At 34.0% G+C, this 17,469-nt stretch overlaps 1 protein-coding gene across 1 annotated transcript in view; it reads right to left on the bottom strand.

Annotated features, from left to right (window-relative positions):
* Positions 1-2,615: 2,615 nt before the first annotated feature.
* The window catches only part of LOC115887546 (apolipophorins), a 48,903-nt gene continuing 34,049 nt past the window's right edge, over positions 2,616-17,469 (bottom strand). Inside the window, exons 18-27 of the mRNA XM_030907008.1 lie at positions 17,296-17,445; positions 14,098-14,392; positions 13,565-13,783; positions 12,492-12,790; positions 9,767-9,974; positions 9,236-9,419; positions 8,596-8,932; positions 6,934-7,161; positions 4,875-5,072; positions 2,616-2,813 (exon numbers count right to left, since the gene is read on the bottom strand). Coding sequence (XP_030762868.1) covers positions 2,802-2,813; positions 4,875-5,072; positions 6,934-7,161; positions 8,596-8,932; positions 9,236-9,419; positions 9,767-9,974; positions 12,492-12,790; positions 13,565-13,783; positions 14,098-14,392; positions 17,296-17,445 — 2,130 coding nt within the window. The 3' untranslated portion in view covers positions 2,616-2,801. The remainder of the gene's footprint in view (positions 2,814-4,874; positions 5,073-6,933; positions 7,162-8,595; positions 8,933-9,235; positions 9,420-9,766; positions 9,975-12,491; positions 12,791-13,564; positions 13,784-14,097; positions 14,393-17,295; positions 17,446-17,469) is intronic.

The following is a 17,469-nucleotide window of genomic DNA, read 5'->3' as shown; positions in this document are numbered from 1 at the left end:
TATATGTGTTTAACATTTCTTGTAATTGTTGTAACGTGTTTGCAACTAGAGCGCAGTCATCAGCGTATTGAAGTTCTGTGATGAATTTTGTACGTGTTTTTGCCCTCAGTCTTTTTATGTTGAACAGACCGCCGTCATATCTGTATCTAATGCCCAATCCTCTCTCCTGCAGTTTGCTGTCCACTATAATGGAGAGCGCTACCATGAATATGTTGAATAGAAGAGGTGCTAAGACACATCCCTGTCTAACTCCTGTATTAATCAGGAAGGGATCGCTCAGTGATCCATGATGTGACACTCTTGACTGGTTGTTGTTATGGAGGCTTTTAAACACTGTAAGAAATTTGTTGGGTACTCCGAACTTTTTCATAATTGCCCAAAGTGCATCTCTGTTCACAGAGTCGAAGGCTTTTGTTAGATCGATGAATGCAAAATAAAGTTTAGAGTGCTGTTCTTTTACTTTTTCCTGTAGTTGGCGGATGGAAAATATGGAATCGACGGTGCCACCGTTGCGTTGGTGCGAAAACCTCTTTGCGATTCTTGTAACATGGAATGGGAATCCTCCAACGGTCTAAGACACTCGAAGAAGTTTCTCAGAACTTACAATCGAGAAAAATTGAAGGTTTTCCTTGATTTGAGTAAGAACAGTCTTCGGTTGGTCACGGGGTTTTAACAGGATACTGTTCCCTCAATAAACACCTCAGTAGATTGAAGCTTACAGTCTTTACCTCTCATTCATATCTGTGCATTAGTGGACTATGAAATATCGGATATGTGGCAGTCCTGATTATTGTGAGTTCTAATAACCTGATGAGAGATTAGATATTCGCGTTTGTTTAATTGCGTGTATGATGGGCGACTATTATTGTGAAAATTGCCCCTGCAGATTCTCAATTCATTGTTATTTTACATAAATCTGATATTCAGAATTTCAATAGCAATATTTTAATGGGGCTATTCATAAAAAAACTTAGTCATGGGTCGTCTAAATAATAATTTAATTATTAATAATTATATAATAATTCGTCTGAGGTTATGTCTAGGATCTTAAATAATTGAGATAAATTTAACAACTGGTAATTTTCCTTCATGATTTGTTAATAGTGTAGCTGCCGGTGGTCTTGGCGATATTCCTATTATCAGTTGATAAATAAATGTTTACATGAAACATTATTTGTCATTTGGATTTAGATAGTGGTTTATATTGACACTTTGATAATTCTTTACTATGGCTACTATGGCAGTTATACAAAATACGGTTTTACAAGAAATGGTAAATAGATTTTTCAAAACTCTCCGTATGGTAAATACACTTGCTAAATTTGAAGAATGTAGCTGTAGTAGGTAAGTAGGTACAATGTAAGCTTAATCTAGGCATCTAAAGCTTAGGGGATTGGCAGACCAAAACATGTGCAGATTTTATCGATCTGAAGAAGAAACAGCTTAACACATTTTAGGTCAGTACAACAGCCTAGTAAATATGCGGTCCTTTGTACTAGGCAATTGAAAACGTCCGGATTTGCCCGGATATGTCCGGATTTTTAAAGTGTCCGAGGCAATCCGGCCCGGATTTGGAAAAGCGCTCGGGAAACCTGGCCGCAAAAACAATTTAACTTAGTAAAATATTTTACCACTTGCATGAATTAATTTCTCAGTTACTTTGTTGAATATTTTACAGTACATCTGCTGTGTCTATGAAAGGAATGCGGACAAAAAACATTTAAATAAAAAGCAATATATTTTATACGTCAATTTGACGAGTGCGTCACCGCAAATCGCTCTGCCCACTCATTTTATTGGCTACTTGCAAATTTGTTGAATTTTTATTGATGGGATGCGTCGTCTATTTTTTTACGAAAAACATCGAGAGAATATCGTTTCCCCTCTCACGGATACCCCGTAGCTACAGAACGGACAGACGTACTCTGTGGACGTACTGTAGTCTCAACGATGCTATAACTCTACTTAACCGACGCGACGCATGTTCGAAAGTAACCATTTCTATACTTTGGCGCTCAAATTTTTCCCTTTTGGTGCACTCCTGAAAGTGAATGTTTTTCTGGTTTATATTTTGTTGATCCCGGGCTATTATTTGCGTCCTATATAAAAGTTCATAAATAAATTTATAGTTTCTTTTTTTCTACGTCCGGATTTTGTCGGGATTTGTGAGTTCACTTGTCCGGAATTTTCAAAAGCCTTTATGGAAACCCTACAAAGAGATATAGTGGGGGTTCAGTCTAAAAGTAGCTAGACTTTTTGAAAAAAAATAGGACTGGCGAATGTAACCAAGAGATCGGAAGAGGACCACAATAGATATGAAAAAAAGTCGTAGTGGAACAGGCCGATAACCACCTCAAAAATAAATCTAATCGAATCTAATCCAATCTAATAAATTTTTAATGGTCTGCGTTTGGCAAATACAAAAGCCGTGAACAATTTTGGACAAGCCCATTTTAACTAATTTAAAAAAATGCATTTATTTTTAAATTAAAACTGAACAAGGTAATAGTGTAGAACTTGTCAATCTATGGTATTATATTATGTGCATTTGAAAGTACTACTCCAATTTAATGATATGTGGTTATAATATGTGGTAAAATTAAATAAAACTTCAATTAATATTAAAACATTCTTATATTTGCATTCTTATTCCTATAATATTGAACTTGCTTTGGTCTTAAATATTAGTTAATAATTTAGGAATACCTTGTCTGTGTATAAAAAATATTAAACTTAAAAACTAACCTAAGAATTATAGGGTTTTGCGGTGGTAGTCAATCTCCGCGGCTTGTCTAGTGTGGTTATACTTTTTTCTGAAAAATAACAAAAAAATGTGTAAGATATTATGAGTAAATCAACTTTTATTGTGTTTATTTTGATTTCGTAGCTAATTTTGGTTTGACAGTTAATTTTGAAAATAGTTATTTGTTTACTAAGGCCGTAAAGTTGATCTTTTTTGGCCGAATATTGGCCTCGGCTACGCCTCGGTCATTACAGTTGAGGGTTGGAACCTTTGGTGTTACAGAGCAAAGTAAAACACTAAATCACCACAATACACCAAAACACTTTTTCTTTTACACTTGAGGCGCGTTTCGCTAACCATGTTAGCATCATCAGCAGATTATAAACTAAAATACAATCTACAACTGGAGCGTTTATATACTCGCTCAGTGGGCGTGGCAAGATCTGGCCAACCGAGTCAGAAGCAAGTTTTGAAGTGGAGGCTAAGAATCAGTTTAAGTATTTTCCAAGAGTATGGTTTAGGTATGTGGATGATATTTTTGCTGTTTTTGACACACATTCAGACACCATAGATAATTTTATTTCTAAGTTAAATAATCGTTTTCCTTCCATTAAATTTACACATGAAATTGAGAACAACGACAGATTACCATTTCTAGATGTATTAGTTATTAGAAATACTAATAATTGCCTGGAATTTGATATCTATAGGAAAAATACCACTACACGCAGATATATTCCTAATGAATCATATCATAGTATTGAACATAAAATGGCTAGTTTAAATTTCTTAGTTCATAGATTACTTAGTTTTCCACTTTCCAACGAAAGATATGAAATAGAAAGAGATTACATTAGGAATGTAACTGAGTGTAATGGATATTCTCCTTCACTAGTTGATAAAATAATTAGAAAACGTAGGTATAGGTTAATGATTTCTGAAAATTCGACTTTTCAAGTGGAGAAAGATACGTCAAAATATTTTTCAATACCGTTTGATAGACAGTTATCCCGTGGTCTAAAAGGAATTTTTAAGAATGTCAATTATAAACTTGTGTATAGTTCTAATAATAAATTACAACAATTATTAGATAATCCAAAGAATAAAACACCTCTACTGGAAAGGTCGGGTAATTATGAAATTTCTTGTAAAAATTGTAATCAGTAATATGTTGGGCAAACTAGAAGATCAATATTAACTAGATTTAAAGAACATTTAGCTCAGATCAGATATGGTAGAGCTGATAAATCTTGCGTTGCCGAACATATTGTTGATAAAGAATATTATATAGATCTTAATAACTTAAAATTACTTAAACAAGTCTCAAATTACAGGCAATTAGATGCATATGAAAGCATCAGAATTAATAAATGTAAAGATAGTATGAACAGAGACAACGCTCGGTGGGTTCTGACTCGGTTGGCTAGATCTTGCCACGCCCACTCTGTGCCCACTGAGCGAGTATATAAACGCTCCAATTGTAGATTGTATTTTAGTTTATAATCATCTGCTGATGATGCTAAGCGAAACGCGCGTCCAGTGTAAAAGTAAAAGTGTTTTGGTGTATTGTGGTGATTTAGTGTTTTATTTTGCTACGCCTCGGTCGCAAATTTCAGGTGAGGACAACAAAGATCATACGGCCGAGGTGCACACAATTTTTTTTAAGTGAGTGTCTTTTGAAGTAGGTATCATTTTTTTACAATTTTGTTTCTAAATAAAGACGAAACTGGAAGATTAGATTCAAATTTTTATTAACCAAATGAAAAGCGTATTATTAAGTAACAAAGATGTGTACAGAATTACTTACAGTATTATAAACAGAGGTTGGGTTATAAAGAAGTTAATAAATTAAGTGTGTTTAGTAGGCCGCCTTTATAATTTGACAATCTTAATATCGGACATGGAAATAACTCAAATAAGTAAATTACTTAAATGTGTCTAGTAGACTGCCCTCATAATGACTTTGTTTGCAAAAGCGGCTGTAAAGTAAAAAAGCGGCCAAAAAAGATACACTTTAGGGACGTTAATAGATTCGTAAAACTTGTTTTTTTGTGACACTCACTTAAAAACGTTATTTTTATAAACACTTCCTGATATATCATAAGAGTATAAAAATGTTATCTCATCTTACCGATGCTCTGTCTTTGATGAACGATTCTTTGCAGACGTTAGCGGCGTTCCAGGGGTTCACCAATTTACACTCGCAATCCAAGCCTTGTTCTTTGTTGATCAGTTGATCAACAATGTTGACGGCAGCAGTGTGAAGGAACTGCTTCTGTTCTCCTTTGTTGTTCAGGAAATTTTCGTTGATGAAAACGTTACCACGGTTCTAAAATCATTAAAAAAAATACGTTAGAATATTGTACAAGTGTGTGTTTTCTTTTCTATTTTTCATATAAAAACATAATAGGCGCCTGTCGATATATATTAAATGTCATAATTAACTGTCATCTTTAGTTAACGTGGAATTTTTGAAGTAGAATTGGAAAATGGATTTAAGCCGAAAAAATGTTTGCCCAATAATTCATAATTTTCGAAGACAGTTGTCCCAACAAGAATGCCTTGCCGAGTTGGTTTCTTTTTTCGGCAATCAAGCACCACAGTCGACAGTTTCTCGTTGGTGTGGAGAATTTAAACGTGGATGGATTTGTCTTAGCGACGATCCATGAACAGGTCCACCAACAATGACAGTCACACAAGAAAACGTCGATGCTGTACGTAAGTTGATCCAAGAAGATTGACAGATCACATATCGTGAAATTGAAGTATTGTTGGTAATTTCAAAGACCTCAATCAAAAAAAAATACATGGCGAATTGTCTAAAAATATATAGTATATATTTTTATCAATCTTTCAGTGCCCTGCCCTATACAGAGCATTTGCTCTCGCATATGTAGACACTTTTGATGTATGGCCATCAGTATTCACAATTACTCGGGATCTGCAGTTTATAGCCGAATACAAATAGCACTATTTGAGGTGCTGTACTAGACAAATATCCCAAGTAGCATTTTTAGAATAGAAAATCAAAACAAAATCTCTGCTGAGAGACATTGCGAAACAATTTCGTGACATTTTTGATACATATGTTTCGTAACACAAATAGCTTTTTGTTTCGAAACATTTTACTAAAATATGGTTTCGCTAGATAAGCTATAACGAAGATAGTGTCTTAGTGTCACAAATTTATCTAAAGTTTTAAGAAACAGAACATAATCTTACTTTATTGTTTGGATTTTGTTCTGCAGTTTTTAAATATATAGGTTTCGAAAATCTTTCCTATTTGTGGCATACCGTTTCCATTTTGTGTCAAGAAACAGACACAATTATTAGAAACGTTACCTAAAATGTACCCAAAAATGCTACTTGGGAAATAACAAATTAGTTTCTCGTCGGATACCACATCTGTTGATAGAAGAAGAGAAAGCAATTAGAGTCAATTGGTGCCAAAAACTCTACATCGGTTTAACGCTGGAAACTCAAGCAATATATATAGTGCTGTCAGTGCCGGTGAATCCTGGATTTACTCTTATGAACCCAAAAATAAACATCAATCGGCTGTTTGGGTACTCCGAGATGAACGAAAATCTACGAAAGTTCTGGAAGTGTTTCAAAAACCGGTCATGTAGCAATAATTTCTCTGCTAAATCAAAAAACTGTTACTGCTGATTGGTACATATCAATTTGTTTGTCAGAAGTAATTGCTGAGTTTCGAAAAACCAACCCCTAATGACAAACAATCCTCGACCAAGACAAAGTAAGTTCCCACACAGCTCGAAAACAATTGAGTTTTTAAAGCAAGGAAACATAGAATTGTTGGACCATCCTCCATATAGACCCGACCTAAATCCTAACGATTTTTTATTTTTCGAAAAAATTAAGAATGAACTGGAAGGACAAAGGTTCCAGTCCCCAGAAGATTCAATCAGCGCCTTTAATAAACGCAATTTTGGAGGTACCAACAAGCTAGTGGAATAAATTCTTTCAGAACTGGTTTCAACTGATACAAAAATCCAATGTTATCTTCGTGGAGAATACTTCGAAAAATATTGGTGTTTAAAAGTTATCTACTGTCTTTTTTCTACCCCAATATAAAAGACAACCCTCAACCCAATTAATGGAGTATTGTGTGGCCTCTTTACTTAGAGATGTCCTTGGTTGTACTCTTTAAATAATGATCAACAACTTACGTTAATGACAAATTCCAGACAGTAGTCCTCATAGTCGAGCTCTTTGTGCAGTTCAGAACTGCCTTTGGGAGCCTTTTTACTCTGGGACAAAGTAATGACGGATTCATCGTTGAATCCAACGATATCCTTGATCTTCTTGGGGTCTTTGACGGAGAGAGTCTTGACAGGGCTGAACAGGTTGATGGAGATTTGAGAGTTACTGTAGAGGGAAGCGATTAATTTTTGAATCTGAAAAAAATATAAATCAGTTAAAAAAGTGATTTAAAGCATAAAAGACAAAATATTATGTTATCACGATATATCTTTGATTAAAAATACGATATAAGGAAAAAGTCTAATATTATTTATGTATCAGAGCATATTTTTGACAGTTTTGATTGAGGTTTCAATCGACACAATTGCATTTGATTTGAAATTATACGGATTTTGGTATTTTCTGAGCTTAGGTATGCTATTTGAAAAATAGCATATAATTGGTTTTATTCAGAGGTTATAAATCTAAAAGGATATTGTTTCAGAACATAAATTAACAGTGACATTATTTTGCATTCCAGAAAAACTGGAAATAAGGGAATAACTTTTCACTGGCGAGTAACTATGCAGGGTGAGTCTTAAATAAGTGCAAATATTTTTAGGGGTAGTATATTTCGACTCAGAGACACGTCTTGGAGATTTTTTCCGAGAATTTTTTTTTTTGGAAAAATTAGGAATTTTTTGAAAAAATTTGGAATTTTTTGAAAAAAAGTTTTAGTTTACACATAGACAGTGCATTAAATTTACAAGAAAAAAGTAAAGTAAAGATCTCAGTTAACGTCTCCTTTTTGCTGCCAGGGCTAATCTGGACGGTGCCTACTTTGTTTACGCGGAATCCGAACCGCGATCCTCGGCCATATCATGGTCAATGACCTACCGACTTGGCAAGTGTCTAAATCAACTCTTACTCACGAGATATCCGATCTCATCCGGCCTCGAACCGGCGTGAATGAGCAGTGTGTGTCAATAGATTTTACACTTTTGCCTTTATTGGACAACAGCTGGGCCGGTGCCCTCCTAAATTTACAAGAAAGAAAACCCAGAAAAGATCTAGTTGTTCTCAAAATTTAAGCGAAAAATATATTTTTTTAAATTTTCAAAGTAAAATATTTCGACCATTTTGGACTTATCTGAAAAACCGTTCTTAGAAAAATGTTTAGAAAAACGGTACGTAAATATTTGTACTTATTTAAGAGACTCATTCTCTACAGGGTGAGTTTTTAGGGATGCTATATCTCGACCCTAGAAACACGTCTATGAGGTTTTTTCGCGAATTTTTTTTGAACATTTGGAATTTTTTTAATTTTTGTTTAATTTTTAGTTAAAAAACATAATATCTTCATAATATGGCAACATAGGTAGTAGATTAAATTTACAAGAAGGAAAACCCAGAAAAGGTTCAGCGATTTTCAAAATGTACGCGAAAATCCATTTTTTGGAATTTTTAAAGTAAAATATCTTGGCTATTTTGGACTTATTAGAAAAACGGAAAGAGAAAATATGTTTCTTTTATCGATATCTACCAGCCTTGAAAATATTTGCACTTATTTAAAACTCACCCTGTATATATACTCAATAAATGTAATGCTAGTCTTTAAATGTAGGAACTTTCCTCGTGAATATACTTACAGGGTATAATTTGCCAACTTCACAAGATTGACCGTTAACCACGATGATCGATTTCAATGCGTTAACTCTGAACGGATATTTATAAGCTTCATCGTAGGTTTGAGTCTTCAGATTCAAACCGGTTGCCAATTTTAGGTCGTGGAGGAGTTCTTTGGCCAAGGAAGCGTAGTACTGGACTTTGGTGTTTTTAATTTCTTCTGTGCTGAGCTCGTCTTTAGGAGAATCGCCGAATTTGACCTGGGGAACTTTTCCTTTGAAGGTGAGTTTTCCACCCGCTGTGACATGACTGGGCCATTGGTTGAGACCGCCGTAAGTGATCAGGTGATATTCAACATCGCTGTAATAAAAATAATAACAATTTTCTTTTTACTTTTTATTTTTCTCTACTCTCGATTTTTCGAAATTAGAAAAAATACACAGCTAAAGGCAAGAAAATATTATTTATTAATATACACTAAAGCTGTAAAAATTTTGTTCATTTCATTTAAATATAAAATGACAGCAATCTTCATTTTATAGCCATCGCTGACACCATTTTTTCGATCATAGCGTATTTGCGAGAACACTATTACGGCAACTATTATATTTCAGCAAAGATTTCAAAGTAAACTAATATAAAAAGAATATACTTAATACTTACGTTATTCCTTTGGTATGGAATTCTTTAGTAACATCTTGAATGAGTGGCTGCAGAAGTTGTTTGTACAAAACTTCGTTTTGTTTATCTGTGTCCAAGATGATGACGACGTCAGCAGATTTAGAGGGAAGTTTGACACTGAACGATTCGCCAATGCTGTAGGGTTTATCGCTGTTCGTACATTTTACTGAAATAAAAGAAATTTAGATATTATATTTTGATTCCATCATTTTAACACAGATTAAGAAAAAATGCAAAATTCTGTTAATGCTTCAAAAGTGATGAACCCAAGTTTTTCGTTTTTTCATTTTAAATGCGAAAAATATACATAGAGGAACCAGCATATCTATATTAGTAACTTTGTTTATAACTTTCAATTGTTAATAGGAAAATTTTGCAGTAAATAATGAAATATAATAAGTAAAAACTTTATTAGTAACATGGAACTGACTGTAATATGGATATGTTGCCCTCGATAGTTGAAAAGAAGAAGTTCGATCTTCTATATTCGTAATGTAATTTTTTTTTACTTACATAATGTTTTAGGGACATGGACTGGTATCTTTCTTTCATGGCAAGCGGCAACGTAAGCTTTGGCAATGGATTCTTCTATTCCTTTGGTTCCAGAGGCAAGACCACGAGCGCAAGCCAACTTGAACTTTTCGACTGGTACAAAAGCGAAGCAAGGACTCAAAGAAGATTCCCAGCTGAAGAGTTTGTTACAGATTGGATTCTCAGGAACCTGAAATGGAAAGGTATATAATTATTTTATTTTATTTCTAGATGTAGATTAAATGGGAGTGGGGAATAAATCACCGCGACCTTATAGATCTATTCAGTCTAAGGGCTTTGACAAAAGCCAGTATCTGAGACTGTTTTACAGAGGTTACTACTCCACCTACGATATCAGTTCTACCAAAGTTTATAATATGGCACGAATGATTGTCGTCTCGGCGCACTCAGTGATGAGGTGTTCTGGTGTTTCCCCATTTGTTCCTTAGCTTCAATCTACTGACGTGTTCATTGAGGAGACAGTGTCCTATTAAAAACCCCGTGAAAATCCGAAGATTGTTTTTACTTAAATCTAGGAAAATTTTGTTGATTTTTCTCTGTCGTAAGTTCTTCGAATGTATTAGCTTTTTTGAGGACTTCTTTCAGACTCTAGGTTCTGCTTTAAGTTGGTTTCCAATTGAGAAGCAGAACGATTGTTGCTTTTCTAGATAGATCTTTGCTTTTTCATTTCCTTCTATCCTTGGGTGGGCTAGAACCTAAAGTAGGAGAACTTTATTTTCTTTGTCTAATTTGTTTAGCTTCTCTAGACATTCTTTGACTTTGAGGTAATCGCTCTTAAGGTTGGTTGACTATCGGATAAGATGGATATTTCTTGTTTCCGATAATTCCTATCTAAGATAAGTGAATGTTATCTGTGATAAGCTGTACGCATCTTTCGATAGCGTAGATATCTGCCTGAAGAATGCTGAGGTCTGATAGCAGTTATTGCTTTGGTTTTGGAAGCGATATGCAGCTTGCAGTTTATCCCTGTTCCTGCTTTGGTTTTGGAAGCATCATTATATCACGTTATGGCATGGTCTGTTAATTGCTAAGCAAACTCTTCCAATTCCTGTGTCCGTTTTTTGTACACGTTTTTAACACATTGGAGATTGTTAGAAATTAGTAAAGTTTTTGCGAATATTATTTATTTTTTGATTATAATGTAACGTTTTTAGTTCGTTACATGTCTTTGTATATGATATATGATGTCTGGCGTATCATCACAGGGGAGTGATAACGTCCTTCCCTCTCGTTCAGGCCGGATAATTTATTTGACGCGCTTGGCGTAATTTTTACGTTCTCTAGTCAGCAACCCTCCTATCGTTTCACTGCTTTGTGGAGGCGCTGTCAACATCGCTCCAAGGTCTCTCTACGCTGTGGACTTTTGTTTTTGCCGCTCTACGCTCACCTTCAGAGCCCTGCTTAAAGAAATTGCAATTATTTAAATCTTGCTGTATAATTTGAATCAGCTGCTATTTCGAAGCTACAGGGTAGAGTTACGGATGTCCCAACTTAACTTGTATTTGTATTTTGCTGGCACGTTGGCGTTCCTTTGCTTGTGTCCTCCAGAATGTGTATTGGAAGAAAGGACAATTGCCTTTGTTTATTATAGAGCCCTCAGAAGTATTTCGAGGGTTTTATGGACGGGCATTATCTTATGGACGGGCATTATCTTATGGACGGATGTCCAAGTTACAGACAATATCCAAGGTACTGGTAGTGTCCCCATATTGCCACAGTATGGATGTAGCGTAAGCCCCATATTGCTTCGTTCCCATTTCTAAGCCTAGTCAGTAGTTACGGCTGTATTGATTCATGGTGTCCTCATTCTGGTCCCTTTTGTTGTATTGGCTAATAGGATAGCCGAGAGACAGTATAGAGATATGAGCCCACCTCACGCTGCTACTCTTTGAAACAGGATTGCCTCAAGAACAGCCAAGTGTAGATTTAGGTTCTGGTTTTCAGTCGATTTTCAGTCTTAACATAATAACGTACATTATAAATAATATCGTACTGACTATGTTTAGTGGTTAGATTATTAAGAACATTTATGTCCATTTAGTAGTTACAATATGATTTAGATCTTAGGTTTCATTACATTACGTCTTGTAATAGTATTACTTTCTATAGATATTATTATTGCGCTATATTACAGATGAATAACCAGACATAGATTCTAGAATCTACAGGTTGCAACATATCAGATTTAACACCGCATAAAATTTAACAAATTAAATAAAGTAATGCTACCTTTCATATATTTTCTATAACTTTACACGCATTGTACTTTTCCATAGTCTTTTCATAGAACATATTTAATATTATGTACATACATAGCTTTTACTCGACATATAACCACTATAATAATTATTAAAATTGTACAATACTATTTACCATCAGGATACATCGTGAATGAATATAGTCACTAGTTTTAAGTAATAAACAACTGTGTTTTCTTTCTCTGTTCATGCCTGGCGCCCAATATTTGTATTTTCGATTTATTATTGTTAGTTAGTTTCTTTCCAGTGAAATGCCTTATCCACGACTGCTCTACCAACGAAAAGCTGCCGTTCGAGTGGTAATGTTTAATAAAAAAAAAAACGCTACAATAATAATTACTAATCCAAAGAATCACCAACAAACAAGAAATCTCTTGACTGAATAAAGACTTATTCTCTTAAATTATATGAAACAAATTTTAACTTACGGCATCGCTCTTAACAGTGACGTCAGCACATCCACTATTCAACTTGTAGCTGTTGACGAATTCACTCTCGGACGTGACAACCTTGCCGCTGGGTAATGTATAGTCGTCGAAGGGTTCGCTGTTACCGTTACCCAGAAGTCCCTTGACTTGACCGTGGTAGTATCCGGAAATGGAGACTGCACAGCCTGTGAGGTCTGGAACGCACACTACGGAAGCTCCAGAGGTCGAGAAGAGGGTGACAACTTCGTAGTCTCTCCAGGCAGCCAGGTTGGGTCTACGGACTGGTAGTTCTTGCGCAGCTGAAATTGTTATTTGCAATATTAGTTTATGAGCTATGTAGAATTAAAGTGATATTAGAGAGCAGTAATGGTGAACCTATGACACATCGGTCAGTGCTGACAAGCGAGCTCATTTTTTGTGACAACATCTTCAAAGATACAAAATTTTATAATTCAAATATTTGTCTCTCATAAAGACCAGAGCTGGTTATTAATAATGATATTATTACTTATGTTAATAAAATAGGTAATTGATAATTTAATTCTGATACCAGACGTACGAGGCGTTCTTGTGTCGGAGAAATATCTACTGTATGTTTGAATCTTATCATACCAATAACAGTACAGATACCAGTACCAGTGAAATGTAAGTAGCAGTTATCATCCATTTCAAGACATATGGATCGAAATGTACGGGATTGTTGACAGAAACAACAGATCTCTATCTTTTTTTTAGTCTTTTTTATGATGCTTTTTTAATACGCCACGAAAATTATTTTCGATTTTTGAAGTTAAACTTCTTTACGCGCAGTGGGAATAAAAATTCAAGGCCGTGACACGACACGCAACACAACACGCGAGAGTTAAAGTAGAAAGAAACGGAAAACCGTTAGGAAAAAATAGGGCTTAGAAAAAATCGTCCGCTTTAAATTAAATTTGGTATGTCAATAGATTGGACCAAGGCCGACTTGACGTGTACGCTACTCGTCACTGTACAGTTAATTTTGACGTAAGAAACATCAAAAGTTGATGTCTTCGCCACATAGGTATAGACATTTTTTACGATTCTCTTACCGTTTCCAACTTTCACTTGTCCACCCTTGACCAGAGTGATGACGTCATTTTTGTCGGCAAGAGTAACGGAAGCCAGATGACCGTCCTTGTAGCTACCGGCGATGCTGAAGTTACCGTTGACAGCGTCTCTGGCAAACAAGTAGTTGCATGTTCCGGGAATAGAGTATTGTTCACCATCGAAAGTGAAGATGTGTTGTCCTTGGATCACTAAACCGAATACTGCAAAAACAAAAAAAAAGTTCGAATTATACATCATTACTATTAATTGGAAAATCAATAATAGCCATCAAAATATCCGACAAATATATGTTGTAGTGTTGCAGCGGTTAGTTTTTACTTTGACTTAATAGAAGAATAAAATGGAAAATTACACATATCAGATTTGCAAGAAAAAAACTCGTGATGATCGGCAATATTTGTCATGACTACCAACATAAAGTTTTTTTTATCAACAAATTTGTTTACTTAATGCTACAGCATGCTGTTAACCAGGATATAAGATTATAACCTTGTTTGTTGACGAGATTACTTACATGGGAATGGCGGTAATAAGGTAGGGCTTCTCAAAACGCTGCTGATTAAGTTACTGACTTCAGCAAACGTGTTCTCGTTTTGCAAGTAGTTCAATACGGAGAATCTAGCTGCAACAAGTCGAGGAAGACTACTGATTAGGCTGGGTGGGATGATATTTTTATGATCTAGTTTTGCAGCGCTAACTTCGCAACATTCTGATGAAACCAGGTTGACTATCTTGTTGATTATGGATACCACAATCTTGCCCAGTTTGTCGAATACTTCACCATCATTAACTTCTTGGTTTTTCAGTTTCTAGAAATGTAATAAATTATGTTTTGGTCATAGAAAGGTTAAAAGATAGCATTGCAACTATAAAAAGTATTGCAACAGCGCGTCGGGCATCTGTAGCTCATATAATAAAAAAATTGGGAATTTTGTTTAAGTACAAACCTGAAGTATGTACTGGGATGTATTTCAGAAAAATATTTTAACTTGTACAGGTTGCATGGTTCAAAAATTTGTGAGTGGATAGGGATGCTTTTTTTAAATAGAACACCCTGTATAGTATAGCATTTTTGGCTTCTTTTCTATTCTCAGTGATGAGGTGTGTGTGAAATCACTTTACATAATCCTAAGATATTATTAATTTTGTTTAGATAGTTTAGATAAATAATATAAAATAACACATAAATAACGCATAATAAATAAATAAAAATAAGCAGCAAATAAATATATAAATAAAAATATATATTTTTCAGCCTTTTAAAACAAAATATATTAAAAATACAAGAAATGCCCTGAAATCAAAACAATACAAGTATTTAGTATAGTTTATCTGTACCGGGTGTCCCACTAAGAATAGCTCTCGGCTGTATCTCGGGAAGTATTAGCCGTAGAGCTTACGGAAAAAAATATTTATAACTAAAAGGGCTATGAGAAATTGCTGGAAATTATTTTCAAGTTTGTAAAACGTCCGCTAGGTGGCGCAACTGCTATGAAAAATAAGAAAACAGATTTTTTTACAGAATTTTGCCTAGATAATGGATACTATAAATAATAGCTTCATAATCTTCAGTAAATTTTGGATTTTTTTTTAGAACCATTTTCCCCTATCTGCTAAAATAAAGTGGTGGGGGAAGGTTAGATCTATCTTTATTTAAATGGTAATAACTTCGGACTGGATGATCAGAATCCAACAAACGAGGGCTCGTTTAAAAGAGCGTTTCTTACTCTATATTATACCATAAAAATAATAATAATAAGGTTTTGTACGTAGACGCTAGGGGGCGCTTTCTTACAATTTAACAAATATAGCGCGTTTTTTCAAAAAAAATAAATATGATAGTATGTGTTATTTTAGCTGATAGTAAAGAGTAGAAAAAGCTTAAAAAATCAGCGAAAACTGCATCTTGATATCTTCTTTCAAACCAAAGATATTCGCAAAATTATAATAAATACCAAAAAATAAGTCCTTAATTATCTTATTTTTACAATACAGTATCAGTAGCCCTCTTGATTAGGTCCATTCAAACAAAAAAATAAGATAGAAACAGTTAGTTTATTTTAAAATCGACGAAATACCAGAATACCATAATACCAGATGTATTAATATCTAATAATTAAGATATATAAATAGTGAACAAAAAACGATGATTCAGTGAAGACATGGTAGGCTTTGGGAAATAGTTCCTTTTCGCGTAATAGTAACTTGTTATTAGGTCAACATTTTGATAGTCTTAGCAACGTTTTTTTTATCTTTTAAATGCTTTTTCAAAATGCCTTTATTATTTGAAGTAGTTGAAGTTGTTGGCATTTGGAAAAAGCAATCAAAAGATAAAAACGCTGCATCAAAGACTATCAAAATGTTGATCTAATAACAATTTGACGTTTATACTATTACTTCAAAAGCAACTTTTTTCCAAAGCTTACCATGACTTCACTGAATCATCGTTTCTTGTTCACTATTATTAATATCTTAATTATTAGATGTTAATACATTTGATAATTATGATATTCTGGTATATCGTCGATTTTAAAATAAACTAACTGTTTCTATCTTACTTTTAGGTTAGAATGGGCATAATCAAGAGGGCTACTGATACCGTGTTGTAAAAATAAGATAATTAAAGGCTTATTTTTTTGGTATTTATTATAATTTTGCTAATATCTTCGGTTTGAAAGAAGATATCAAGATGCGGTTTTCGCTGACTTTTTAAACTTTTACTACTCTTTACTATCAGCTAAAATTACATATACTATTGCATTTAATTTTTTCGAAAAAACGCGCAATGTTTGTTAAATTGTAAGACAACGCCCCCTAGCGTCTATGTTCAAAAGCTTATTATTATTGTTTATATGGTATATAATAGAGTAAGAAATGCTCTTTTAAACGAGCTCTCGCTTGTTGGATTCCGATCATCCAGTCCAGAGTTATTAATATTTAAATAAAAACAGATCTAACCTTCCCCCACCACTTTATTTTGGTAGATAGAGGTAAATGGCTGTAACAAAAAATATTCAAAATTTACTGAAGATTATGAAGCTATTACTTATAGTAGACCTTATCTTGGCAAAATTGTATAAAAACTCCATTTTCTTATTTTTTGTTGCAGTCGCCCCAAACTTGAAAATATTCAACAATTCTCGTAACCTCTTAACTATAATATTTTCCACCTTCACTGACTAATACTTTCCGAAATTTCGTAATTTTAAAGTATACAGGGTGTTCAAAATTCCACGCCAAACTTTCTAAAATATAAAATAAATTTTCTTCTTTTTTTTAATGGAATACCCTGTATATTATTTTTTTCCTTTTAAATTTTTAACGATTTCGAAGATATTCGTGGTATTATATTACATGTGGCTTTTTCGATAATAAATTATTTTATATCTCTGAAATCATAAAAAAAAATAAATTTAATAATATCTTAGGACTGAGTAAAGTAATTATTAAGGAGAAACCCAAGGTGTACCATTAAAAAAATCATCCCGATTCACTCACACATTTTTGAGCCACCATGTAGAAGTTAAAATGTTTTCCTGAAAAAGGCTGGCACTTAAACAAAATCCCTAAGTTCTTTTTTATTGCACCTACAGATGCCCCTACGCACTGTTGCAGGACAATGTATTGTTAGTCCGAAGTTTGGGTTAAAAAACTTTATAGAAAATTCATACAATATTTTACTTTTCTTATGAAACACACTGTATGTATTTACCTTTTCAATATAACCAACTAGAGTGTCCAAAAACTGTGCAATTTCATCCTTAACTATGAATTCTGGCGGTATTACATCCTTCACAGTATTGAACACTTCTCCAATGGTGTTAATAATAACCTCGGCATTTGGCAGGCCTTCTTTGATGAGCTAAAAGAGAAATAAATATTTTTA

Source organism: Sitophilus oryzae, unplaced genomic scaffold (assembly GCF_002938485.1).
Source record: "Sitophilus oryzae breed Bouriz unplaced genomic scaffold, Soryzae_2.0 scaffold_577_pilon_pilon, whole genome shotgun sequence".
Taxonomy (NCBI): Eukaryota; Metazoa; Arthropoda; class Insecta; order Coleoptera; family Curculionidae; genus Sitophilus; species Sitophilus oryzae.
This window is presented reverse-complemented; position numbering and strand designations above follow the sequence as displayed.